Genomic DNA, 13663 nt, shown 5'->3' with positions numbered 1-13663 from the left:
GTCAAGCATCAACGCAGAGGGGATTTTATCTCGCAATATGACATCGGGTGAGAGCAGAACGATGAGATGACTGACGTCGTACGCCAGGAGAGAAGGAGATAGGTGACCCACACAGATCTGTCTCTTAATTATTTTATTCGAAACATCTAAATAAAACTCATGGAGAAGGACAGATCTCTCTCAGTAACAGTTAAGTTCCGGTTGATCGTTCTTAATTTCTAAAAATTAATGAAGCCTCGTTCTTTCTTGTTGCAGAGTTTTTAATCATTCTTCTTTATAGAGAAATCTAAACATTGATGTAGTCTCTGCACATAGTCCCTTCGTCGCGTAAATATATGAACGTTGATTTGATCGAGCAAAACGGGTCTCACCTAAATATTGTTCTTTCCTGCTTCCTAAACATGGAGGAAATCAAAATCAGGTTAGATAAACGAGAGGGAAAAAGAATAAACTTTTCGAGCTAGACTGCCTTTTGACGAAAGCCATTAAAAAAAACGGCGAAGAAGAAGAAGGTGAAGAAGAAGAAGAAGAAGAAGGAAACAGGCACAAAGGCGCATGCCTCATTTAGAAAAGAAAGAAAACGGAGAGAGATTGGGAAGAAAGAGACCGGTACCCATCCTTCTACAGGGAGAAAACGGCCAAATGGTGACACTCACCTATCTACGAGTCCCCTTCTCTTCTCCTTCGAGCATATGGAAGATGACCATTGCTTTCTCTTCAAGTAAATTCCTCTCCAAGTCGTGAAAGGGTAGGCCAACGGTTATAAGCAGACTCGGGTTTCTTACTGCACTTGACAAAAATATTTGCAACTTCTCTGCTACTGAACCCGTCTTGATATTTTTCTGTACGATAACGAGTAGCTTGCAGCTACAGTACTTGGGGAGACGAGGAAGAGAAGATTGAATTCTTGGTGAGTTTACTGTTTCAGCTGATGTAAAAATTTCTTAATTATCGAAACCTCATTTTAGGTTCAGTTTCCCGTTTGCAGAAAAAAAAAAAAAAACTACCGTCGCTGTTCATTCATGGCTGGTCACCAGCCCGAGTCCGTCAAAAGGGTAGCAGATGATGAACAACTTGACTTTCTGCCCCTGCAGGCTCTGATCTCCACGTGCAGATCTCAACTCTCAACCTCCGCCAGGAAACTGTTAGTTAGGTCAAGGCTAACAAAAACCAGAGCCTTCATAGATCATCCTCTCCTCGAAGACAAAGACAAACTTAACCTTTTTGGAGCAGGTAGAAATCATGGAAACAGTTTCCTTAAAAACTTCAAAGAACCTTTTTCAGTTTCCTTGGGAAGCTCATCAATGAGCTTTGATCTTGGTAACTTTTTACGGTTTTTCCCCTTTGCCAATCAAAATTTGAAGTTAAAAGCTTTCCGGCCATGAGCCAGGACTGCACTGAGTTGATGAGGACAGATGAGACCTCACAGTTAGAGCTGCCCTAGGCAAATGGGGCCTGACAGGGGACCCATGAGAATCCTGCGGTGGCCTACGGGGCCAACAAGGGATACCAGGGACCCACCTAACGAATGTCTGGTGTTCAACTTATATATGCTGTTGCTGTTAGTTAGGGTTTTGCTGTTAAGAGGGAAAAAGCAGCTTCTGAAAACCATAACAAGGTGGCTTTTGATCGATTTGTAACTCAAGATGAGAGAGAGAGAGAGAGAGAGGGAAGAAAAAAAAACTAAGGTGGGTTAAGTAGACGTTGCAGGTTAGAAACTTGAGATATAGATGTTGAAAGCAGAACAAAATTCTCTCTACCAAGCAACCTTTCTCCTTTCTTCCACTCTCTTTATCTTCCTTTTCAATATTCTTTTATATTTCAAAAGTAGCCTTTGTTAGCCTGGACGTTGCATCAATCACTGCTCAACTCCTCTCTCTCTCTCTCTCTCTTCCTCTCTCTCCAAACCCTCTAACGGAAAATGTTCTTGTCTTCTGTTTAAATGATCGGTCTCTTCTGCTTTTTCCCTCGTCCTCTCTAGGCAATCTCAAGCCTCTTACCATCCAGAAGAAAAAATTGATGAACACCTTGTAATCGTGTGTTCTGTCCCCTTTATTCATCTTCTGGAGCTGGGTGTTGGGTCTCCATTTCTAGCTTCTGTAAACCGATCGCGTAATTTGTTTCTTTTAGCTAAAGGAGATAGCCGCAGAGGATAAAGAAGCCTGTGTCTGACGTTTGTGTTTCTGCTAGCTTCTCGATCCTGGTATTTGTTTCCTTGTGTTTTGTTTAGGATCAAATGTGTACCAGAGGCCATTGGAGACCTGCAGAAGACGAGAAGCTTAAGGAACTAGTAGAGAGATACGGACCGCATAACTGGAACGCCATAGCCGAGAAGCTCCTAGGAAGATCAGGTTTAATCCATCTTCCACATATAGCAAAAGTTTCTTTCCTACTTTCATGAATTTTCGGTCGGACTGTTTTAACGAAAATTCTTAACCTTAGGTAGCGAGAACGATGAGATATAGATTAAGGTTCACGGTAATTGACATTCCATCGGAAAATTGATGCAGGAAAAAGTTGTAGGTTGAGATGGTTTAATCAGTTGGATCCGAGAATCAACCGGAGTCCGTTCACAGATGAGGAAGAAGAGAGGCTGCTTGCTTCTCATCGGATCCACGGCAACAGATGGGCAGTAATAGCTCGTCTTTTTCCCGGTAGAACCGATAACGCGGTGAAGAATCATTGGCACGTGATCATGGCTCGAAGATGTCGAGAGAGATCAAGATTTTTTGCCAAGAAAGCTGCTCAGTCCTTGATCAAGGAAGGGAACCTCCTCTCTGCACAAACAACAAGCTCAAGCTCCGAGTTGATGAACCTCAACAACTTGATGCAGAAATACTACGGAAAAGTAGAGAACACAGAAGCGCAGAGTCATCACTACAATTTCACAGAGCTCAGCTCAGGGATCAACAGCTCTTATCCCACCATGACTAATGGTAATAATTTTCCATTTATTCATTCATTCATCTTGGTTTCGATTCATTAATAGACAGACTTGGATCTCGGTCCTTACGCTTCCATGTTTTTCTTCGCAAATTATTGCAGATAGAGATAGTACTCCAGTCGAATTTTACGATTTTCTTAATGTAAGTACTGACTCGAAGAAGGATGATCAGAAGCCAAATATGATAACCGACGGACAGAAGCAGGAAGAGGAAGACGGCAAACGTCAAAGCGAGGCCAGTGTTCCATTCATAGACTTCTTATCTGTTGGAAAAACTTAGGCATGCAGTACCCAGATCAACTTCGACTTTAACATCCATAGAGATACAGATACAGACACTTCAAACACAAACGTTAACCCATAGCAATGAATTCCCAGTTGTAATTACCAGTAACACAGACCCATTTCTTCAAGATGCTTATTTTGTTTCCTTGGTGCTTCCTTGAAATGGGTTTCTAGGAAAATGCTTACACTGAAGAACTACAGTCGAGTTCAATCTCCTACTGATGTAATTTGCCAAGCAAATAAAACCATATAAATCAAATGCATCTGGTTATCTATCAAACACTCTTAGCCTTATTTATCTTGAGTATTTGTGTCTCACAATGTAGTGCACATAATACATCAGGTTTGCAACGTTTGTTCTCAAGGTTTTGGAAACCTCTTCTGCTCGATTTAGTTATTTCTAAATTGTCGTTATATTTGTATTATGTCCCAATAACGGTTATTAAGATATTCAATTGCATGCAAAATGTTCTTGATCGATCACCTGTATGATGACAAGGTTAAGGCTGTTCGATTAACCCTAAATTGGACGGTTCTCAATCTTATCCTCGTACAAAAGAAGTCCTTTTATCTTGACCTAGTCCAATTGCATAAAGAACTACATGATAGAGATAAGGATAAAGATCGAAATACAAGTACCAAATAGACTCAAACTCAAACTCTGAAGAGTTATGATTTCTACAATCACTGTTGTAATTCTATAAATATTTGTCTCCTCATCAATGAAAATCACAGTAAATATTATTCTCCATCCCAAAATTATATAATTATATACTACACTAGTTCATTTTTTCAGTCACCATTGACAAGCAAAATCAGAACCCTCAACTAGTCCAAGGAAGTAATAACCAAGCGGCATTAGCGAAGCAGGTATATTGGTCAAGAAACCTTTCAGCTTAATTATCCTTTTATAATGTGATGGCTTTTCATATCTAAACCATTGGGGTGCTATAGATACATCACTATTGTCGAAATTTTAGTCTGATCTACATGGGAGTGACATACTATTGAAGGAAGGAAGGTAGTATCTGGTAGAAATTGGAGGATATGTAATCTTGAAAAGATTTCTAATTATTAGAGTAGTTCTACATAGATCCAAAGATAAAAATGTCTTGTATTTATTATTTGGGAAGAGTTTTCCTAATTTTCACTAAATATCAAAGCAGCAACCTGTATTCAAGGCTCAATCCATAAATTATCCTCTTGTAGGAGCTATAATGAAGACCAGTATGTAAACAAGGCCTCCATCTCCTTCTATTGATCTCCTTTCACCATTGTAATGACACAGGCCGAAGCACTTGTATCACCCATCTGTGAGAATTACTATCTCACCAAATCGATCACTTACTTTCTCCTCAAAACATCGACGCCAACCTTAGAAACCTCAACCCAGTTAAATCAATAGACTCTACAACTATCTGCAGGGATCTTCTATCATCTGCTGCTTACTCTCAGAACAGCTGATCAAAATTCGGCCTTTCCTTCAAATTTGGTTATAATCATTTCTGAGAAATTAGCTCATAGGAGCGATCTGGGTAGCTCTTACCAGATAACGATGCATGCACTAGCTCGATCTCCTAACCAGTCCTCTCTGAAGCATAGTTCGGGTGGCTAACAAACAGATGGAGACACCCTTCACTGAAACACTTACATTGCCCCTTAAGACATGCAAGCTGATAGATCTTTCTTAACTGCCACATGTTATTAAACTGCCAGAAGCAGCCTTAAAGAGAAGCGAATGATTTGATCAAAAGTTTCATTAGTAGTCGGTAGGGCTGTCACAGCAGTAGGAGCACGAAGCTTAGGTTACAAAGCATGATGACATTCTCTGTTCAAGAAAAGAATATAAAATCACGAACTGTGCATAGATGTGGGGCGTGGTTGTTACCCGTCTCTGTATGATCCAAGACACAACCTAAGCTTTTTCTCTTCTGTCAATCACTTCCCCATTTCAACCTGAAACTGTCAACAAGTAATGATTTTCCTTCCAATTAATGGGAGTTCAGAAGGTCTTCTTGAACAAAACCTAGAAACAGGAGCCTGTTTGGCGTCTTTAACTCTCCGGAGAAGGCAAACGTTATGGTGACCAAGCTTCTCTGACCGAGACTAGGGACCTGAGTTGTTATTGATCAGCTTTCTTTCAAATCCAGGTTGATCCGACAAATCGTAACCAGAGTTGTGTGAATCTATATCAAACCGGATTTGGAAGGGATGAGTCAATTTGGGTGATGGTCCAGAGGGATTGGATCGAGTCTGGATCTTACAATCATGAACGCAAAACTATGGTTGTGGTTGTTAAAGTTTCCGAATGTTGGCACATTGGTCGGTTTGGTCTGGTTGGGAGTGGTTGAAGATCAGGAGTCTACTCCAACCAGTGGACAGAATGCAACAAAATCTAAATCCGACTTTGTTAAAGCTTTAATCCAATCAACCTGACCGTGAACTGAAATGAAATCTGATATAAAATATTGTGGATCATTCGTTGGTGGAAGTCCAAGATTCAAATTCGTTGATGGAAGTCTAAGAAATTAAAAATCTCTGCCAATGAATTTCAAATTCGCTGTCAAAGATTTAAAATTCTACCAAGGAATTTCAAATTCATTGATAGAGAGGCAATTCTTTGCAAGTGAATTTGGAAATTCACTAACAGAGGTATTTTTATTAATGTTTATATAGCAATGTTGTTTTCCTAATTTCGTTGGAAAGCATAAAAATTATTTAAAATTTTTTTTTTTGAAATTTATAGTTTTCTTGTTTAATAAAATATAATAAATAAAAATAAATTAATTATAAAATCACATGTATATAATAAAAAAACAATAGAATTCTTAAAAAAATTACAAATTATATAAAAATAATAAAAACAATATATACCATCTATGGAAGGATTTGAAGGTGGATGACTACGAGTCTTCATCTCTTGAAAGAATCAATGAATCTTATCCTCTATGGCCTTCATCTTGTTTTCTTAGTCATTTCATAGATTATTCAGTCGTTCTTCAGCATGACACTAGTTCAACATCGTACATTTCTTAGTTGCTCCTACTTTTGGATCAGTGTTTCTTTGGTATGTTGCAACTCCTCCTTCATATGTGCAGTCATCTGAGAGGAAGATGATCGCACCATCCTGAGTACATGTAGTTGTGGTAAACCCAACCCCTTATCGCACCCAAACCTAGCTCCACGAATACTATGCACAATGGCACACTCATCAACCTGCTCATCAACCTCATGTGTCACTCATACCAACCGTTGTAGCTCCTCCTATGAAAAATTACACAAAAAATTATAATTATTCTCTCTTAAAATAAAATTATTATTTATAAGAAAGTTAAAGTTATAATTGCATGTACATATTTATTGTTCATAACCCTCACTACACCCATACTTTGATTGATGAGTAATCTGAAAAAGCTTAACATCATATCAGTTTGTATCTTACACATTTAAAAGGACACATGCATATAAATGTATTACATTAGTAGTAGAATTGAAAGAAATCACACTTCAAGTTAAATACATACAATCTCCTCTCTGATACGCATAAAGTCTTTGACCTTGTAGTATGTTGAACCATTAGTTTACGAACGTTTTTGACATTTACTGGAAAATGTTTCCACGAAAGAAAATTAAACAAGAGTAAAATAAAAAAATAGTCGAGACTTTGAAACACAATCATTAAATATCTAATCACATGGAACATCTCCCCCTGAAATACGTTCACACATAGCCAATGCCAGTCCTTAAGGGAGACCCCTTTATAAGGAGTGAACAATGCCATGATGTAAGCTCCATGCTCTCTATACCAAGCGTGCATGGTAGTATGATGCGGTTGAAACACAATATCCCATATAGAATACATGACAGCTCGTGGCGCCACGTCACTCTGCATATCAATATCAAACAACTCTTTGAAAAAAGAAATAAAAAAATATTATAAAGTTAAAATTTTAAGCTAGTGAAAAGAAAAGGAAAAATCTAATTGAGTAACTTGTATTATCTACCTCAATATAGGGAGACTTAGAAGTTAACTGATCGGTTTTGGCCTTGTTCGTATCCACCTTCACCTCCATGTGAGTCCTAAGAATATGGCCCACCCAATGAGTAAAAAGTGAATTATAGGATCTTGATGCCCTTCTAGACGAATCTCTAAACTCCACTAGGAAGAGTGGAGCCTTGGTCAGGCTGCATGCTCACCTTGTCAATTAGCATATGGATGGAGATGATGTGGATGGATCTATATACACAAAGTAAATAAATTACTAGAAATAAAATATAATTTAACATAAACTAGGACTAGTAATTAAACTTTCATACCATGTGTCTATAGGACACGATCATCTCTTCTTTCTCTTCTTTTTCTTCTTCTACTTCCTTTTGTTCTTCATCATACTTGTCTACTACCTCAACCTTGTCTTCTTCGTTTACATCCACTTCATTATCTTCATTATGTAAATTTGTAAACATATGATCTAGCGGAGCATTTGAACTTAACAATAACCCAACATGATCGTCTACTTAGACAACATGAAGATTAACATTTGATAATTCTTGTTGGTAGACAATTCTTCCATTAGATGTGAAGAATTATTGATCTAACACCTGAAATACACTTCACATAACTACATTTTGAACTATGCACCACAAACCACCATTTTTAGGGTCTTCATGTGATATTCTTGATCCGTTTGAAATGCCAAAGCAAAAAGGGCCATCATGGCATAGTGTCCATGAGATATTAACCCTTGTAAGCTGGTCATATATTTTTAAAAAAAATTTACTATTTTTTATATCAAACTATTTGCAATTGAGTACCTAAATAGAATTATTACCCAAGTACCATAGTTCAATTATATTAGTTACAACCCCATAATAGTAAATGTAATTATCTTTATAATACCTCTTTACAACGATGTCGTTGTTTTGAGTCAAACAATTTGCTTCAAGTTACAATGTAGATGCTCATGCCATTAAAATTGCAACTCAAGTAGTTGTTGCTTGATTAGGACCCATTCCAAGATAGTAGGTAGCACTACTCATTTCAAGTAGGCCACAAGCTACTACAGTTTTGCCTATGATAGATTAAAAGACATCCAAAATATTAATATGCAATAAACTCTATAATTGTGAACCTATATACGCTAGATTGGCACAACTAACCTTTTGTTTAAATTAAACGACAAACTTTTCTTCATGTTGCCATTCCAAGTTGGTTGTACCCTCCTTTTGCGGGACTTTTCTGTGTTCACTGTATGACATAAATACTAAATGATTAAAAAATATTTTCAAGGACTAAAGATATAAAATAAAACCAACAACTACTTACAAGATATATTGTTCAATCTCATCGTAAAGGTTAAGTACAACCTACAACATCTTATTAAAAAAGTTCGAGTAAGGATTAATTCCGGTTCTTCCACTTAGTTAACATTCGATGTGTGCAAAAATTGAGATTTTGTTCTTCAAGTGGTCGACATCTTCATCATAACTCCAATTCAATCAGTTAAATTTTATTTTCACATCATCCCAGTACATCGAGCAATCAAAGCTTTGTTGTCATTATATGCTTTTACAATTGAATCTTTTGGATGAGCTCTATTCCGTACCGATATTTTTAATTTATTAAAAATCTCTCAAACGGGTACATCTATCAATATTATACCGAACCGCACAATAGTGCTTCGTGAGGTAGATGAACTATTAAATGAACCATTACATAAAAAAAGGAGAGTGAGAATATTTTTTCTAACTTACAAAAGATCAACACTATGTCTCCTTCTAATTTCTAAAATGCATAAGGTCTTAAGAGTTTTTGAACGCAACTCTTTGAAGAATAATCCTACCTTAATAATTAGAGTTATTACACTATTTGATAGATAACCACATAAATCGGTTTTTACAAATGATTGTATTGGTTGGTACTAAAATCTAGGATTTAATTTTTCTACCTACTTACTAGCCTTTGTATATATGTTGGAAAGAATTGTTCCAAATAGAAAAATGAGTAGAAAAATCTTAGGTTCATTAGTTTTGAAAGAAGAATCTAAATTTGTTAGTAATTTTGGAATGGACACTTTTTTTATGGTTTCATTGAGGTGCTAAGCATAGATTTTAGAGCTTTTTACCAAAATAACCATTTGAAAAAACTTATTTCTGAAAACAACAACATCATCAACTTATTTTAAAAAATACCCAACTTTGACCCGTCCACTATACATGTGGAGAGTCAAAGGTGACACGTAAGCTTTGACCACTTACGTGTTGCCACATCATCAAAGTGGTATGACATATGAACATACAGACTGCCATGTCATTATTTTTGACACATCATCTGCCATGTCATTATCAACTTCCCTATTTTTCCCCGTTATCTCTCACCACATAAGCTCGCGCCACGAAAGCCCTCACTTATATTTTTTTCGTTCTAATCTTTATTCCTCGATCCTTCTCCTCTCCTCCCTCTCGCCCCCTCTCCTGCTGCCGCCGCTCGGCCACAACCACTCCCCTGCTGCCGCCGCTCGGCCACAACCACTCCCCTGCTACCGCCACTTGGCCATGACCGCTCCCCTGCTGCCGCCGCTCGGCCTCGCCCTCGCCCTCAATGCCCCCCTCTCAACCGCTCTAGCTTCATTTCAGCCTCATCTCTCGTTCTTCTTCTCCATTCCCCTTTGTTCATCATCTCACCACCTCTTTCTCAAAACCGAAGCATATGATTTATCTCTTCGTCGCCCTTCTCTTAATACCCTATCATTTCACTCTCTTGTCGCCCCCTCTCTTAATACCCTATCATTTCACTCTCTCCCCTCCCCTTCTCTCAAAACCAAGCCCTACTCACCCTCCAAACCCGAATTTGAATTTCAGAAGCCGATTTAGTAGGGTGATTTTTTAGGAGTTTTGTTAATTGAATCTAATTACTGTGTTTAATTATAATGTTGATTTGAATTTAGGTGTTTAATTACTATATTATTTTTTTGTGATTTACTGTTTAATTTTTCATTTTATGTTAGTGAAATTTTTGTCAATTGCAGATAAATTAAAATGTATATTTTTAATTTATAAATATTTTAAATCGATAATATATGGGTAAGACTTAAGAGTAAGATTTTTTCAATTTATAAATATTTTAAATCTATAATAAATGGGTAAGAGTTAAAAAAATTTCTATTTATAAATATTTTAAATTTCTAAATATTATTATTATTTAAATAAGGTGATAAAAAATATACAAATAAATTATTTTTAAACTCTAAAATAATTTTTTGTATATTTTTTTAATTTATAAATATTTTAAATCATTAATATATGGGTAAGACTTAAGAGTAAGATTTTTTCAATTTATAAATATTTTAAATCCATAATAAATGGGTAAGAGTTAGATTTTTTTTTATAAATATTTTAAATTTCTGAATATTTTAAATCTAATTAGTATACTTATTTAATTTTATTTTGAAAAAATATATAAAGTAATTAAAAGTGTAATGATAATTTTTTTAATTAATAAATATTTTAATTGATATTAAATGGTGTTAAATAAGTAAGAGTTAATTTTTTTATTGTTTTTTAGATTTTTAATAATTTATTATTTTTTATATAAGGTAATAAAAAATGTATTTGATTTTTTGAGTTTTTTAAAAATTTATTCAAAATTTTATCATTTATTGACATGGCAGATGACGTGTAAAAAATAATGACGTGACAGCCAATGTGTTCATCTACCATACTACTCTGATAACGTGGCGATATGTAACCGGTCAAAGCTTACGTGTCGCCTTTGATTGGACCGGTCAAAGTTGAGTATTTTTCAAAATAAGTTGATGATGTAGTTGTTTTCAGAAATAAGTTTTTTCAAATGGTTATTTTGGTAAAAAGCTCTAGATTTTAATCCAAATTGTCTAAGTGTAATAGGAGTTTATATTTTATCTTTAAAAAAATACTATAAGTTCTCTAAGGGGGGGTTAATCCACAATGAACTTGAATTGAAGTGAAGAATTGAATTGAAGTGAAAGGAATTGATTTAACTTCAACTCATCTTTGGGTGTTAGTGTAGACGAGTTCAAGTGGGGGAAAACAGATTCCAGTGTTAGTGCCTCCAAATGAAAAATATGATATAAATAAGAAAATGAGTAACCTTTTATAATATACTTAAATAGAATATATACCTAAACATATAATTAACCAAAATAAATATGGTTACTACACTTTATAAGTGATTTAACATGTAGTATTAGAATATATTAATATTCTAATTAATGAAAAATTATATTATATTACTTAATTATTATAGTTTATTATAAATTAAAACAATAATTACATGTGACTAGAATAAATTATTTAAAATAAATGAAAAAGTTAAAATAACATTAGTGAATATAATAAATAAATAAATAATTTTGTAATAACATAAGATATAGTTTAACATTAAAATTCACTATTTTAATACAAAATAAAAAATACATAATAAATAAATAAATTAATTGATTAATTAATCAATAACGTAATATATATTTTACATATTATTAATTAATAATATATTTAAAAAATGAAAAACTAATGGTTTAATTAATTGGATAATTAAACCAATTATGAAGATGGTTTAATTTTTCCTAACTTAGGAAAAATTAAACATCGTCTTCCCGCGCGTCATCTTCCTCAACGACGGGCCAGCAGGCAACAGCGAAGGCGACGGGGGCGATGCTATGATGGTAGGCCGAGAGAGAAGAGAAATTGGGACGTCGAGAGGCTCTACGATAGAGGTTGGCCTCCTATGCTCTGCGACGGAGGTCGAGAGGGAGACCGAGATGAGGGAGGAAGGCCGACCGGGGGGTGGGGGGGAGGAAGAGAGGGAGGCCGTGAGAGAAGAGAAGCCAGAAGGTTAAGAGGCTATGCGACAGAGGTTCGGCCTCCCGTGTTCTGCGACGGAGGTCGAGAGGGAGAGGAGAGGGAGGCCAAATTGGAGGAAGGACGAGGGAGAGGGAGAGGGAGAAGAGAAACAACGCAATTTGCGCAAGGAAAGTTGAACAAATGAAATGGTGTAATCTTACATCAATTCAATTCTTTCTACACTAACACCAATTTTTTATGAACTAGGTAATGCATGGCTCAATCTAATTCTTCAAGTGGCGATTTGCTCCGGGCTTTTTTTGCAGAGAGCCGCAGATTTTTGCCGACCCAACAGGGTTGACCCCAGCCAACCCCATCACAGAGGAGAAAAGGACAAGCCGAGCCTATAATTAGTTCGTGCTCGAAGACGAAGAACCAGCGTGCTGCATCCTCGTCAGCCACATTTACGAAATGATTCGATTCTGCAGAGAACTACATTCCCTGTTCATCGTCATCACTGCTTTTCAAAAATTCAGCTTTCGCCTTTAAATTCCCAAGTCGTGTGATTTTCTGTTTCGATTTCTGAATTCGGATAGTAGAAGAATAAAGCAGCGGTCGACTGATCATCGTTTCGCGTGCATGGCCGGAAAAAATGGAAGAAGTCGGATGATTACACTTCTCTTGCAGATCCGGCAGCCTCCCTGATCTAAGCATGATGCTGTCTCAACGTCATCGAATACAACAATCAGCAGTCCTGCAAGAACGTCAGACCAGCGATGGCGTTGCTTCTGCTCTTTCTAGCTTTTCTGGTCGCCGGAGTTTCATATTAGGATTTTGAATTACTAACAGCTCCTAAATTTAGAATTTTTACGAACATAAACGAAAGTTACCAAGTGGGGTCCATAGAAATCCGGATGCCACGATGTTGTGAAATTTTAAACGTGGAGAAAGGTGACTAGGATAGCACTAAGCCACACCGTATCGACCCGGTCCTTGAATCACCGAGTTCCTGACTCGTGACATCTACGAGACTGACACGACAACACAAGCAAATAGACAAAAGCAGGACCTCTGCGTGCGGCGATGAGTGCCTCTTCCACTCTCACAACCTTGGATAAATCAAAATTTCAAAGTGCTTCAATTAATTAATTCGCCACCCATTCCGTCGCCTTTCCGTCGCAAAAGGCGACAACAATCTCCTCTCAAATAATATTGCATTTACTGTAGAAAATTTCAAATCGCAGGCTTCTTCTTTCTTCTATTCAAATAAAGCAGCTAAAAATGATGTTTGTTGCCCCCAGTGATTGCAGTGCATGTGTGCTGTGTCCCCACTGTGGAAGACTTTCCTATAACTGCCAAGTCTGTCTTCCTGAAACCAGAGACTCTCAGCCTTTCACCTTTTCTACAGACGAACAAGAAGATGAAACAAGAACATAATGGGTTGGTTGATCGTTCCTCTGCTGCATTCATGATGCCACCATTCCACCTACTTGATGGCCCACTCGCGTTTTAAACAGCTTGAATGCACCGATGGTTTTCGAATAATTAATTACACAGTCGAATTATCTTCTAATCATCGACACCCACGATTTTTTTCTTTCTACGAAGATGATG

General features: G+C 36.6%; 1 protein-coding gene across 1 annotated transcript; it reads left to right on the top strand.

Annotated features, from left to right (window-relative positions):
* The first annotated feature begins 2015 nt into the window (after positions 1-2015).
* Positions 2016-3422, top strand: LOC137960569 (transcription factor MYB52-like). Its single transcript, XM_068808225.1, has 3 exons — positions 2016-2351; positions 2511-2936; positions 3046-3422. The coding sequence occupies exons 1-3, from the start codon at positions 2237-2239 to the stop codon at positions 3222-3224; spliced, it is 720 nt and encodes a 239-aa protein (XP_068664326.1). The 5' UTR covers positions 2016-2236; the 3' UTR covers positions 3225-3422.
* The last annotated feature ends 10241 nt before the right edge of the window (positions 3423-13663 follow it).

Source organism: Aristolochia californica, unplaced genomic scaffold (genome assembly GCF_029961685.1).
Source record: "Aristolochia californica isolate CCGP_79_NKW_82.1479 unplaced genomic scaffold, dmAriCali1.0.hap1 SCAF_3, whole genome shotgun sequence".
Taxonomy (NCBI): domain Eukaryota; kingdom Viridiplantae; phylum Streptophyta; class Magnoliopsida; order Piperales; family Aristolochiaceae; genus Aristolochia; species Aristolochia californica.
This window is presented reverse-complemented; position numbering and strand designations above follow the sequence as displayed.

Coding starts and splice junctions, on each gene's coding strand:
- LOC137960569 (XM_068808225.1), top strand. CDS start 2,237: ATGTGTACCAGAGGCCATTGGAGACCTGCAGAAGACGAGAAGCTTAAG. Junction 2,352..2,510: donor GAAGCTCCTAGGAAGATCAG/GTTTAATCCATC, acceptor AAATTGATGCAG/GAAAAAGTTGTAGGTTGAGA. Junction 2,937..3,045: donor TTATCCCACCATGACTAATG/GTAATAATTTTC, acceptor AAATTATTGCAG/ATAGAGATAGTACTCCAGTC.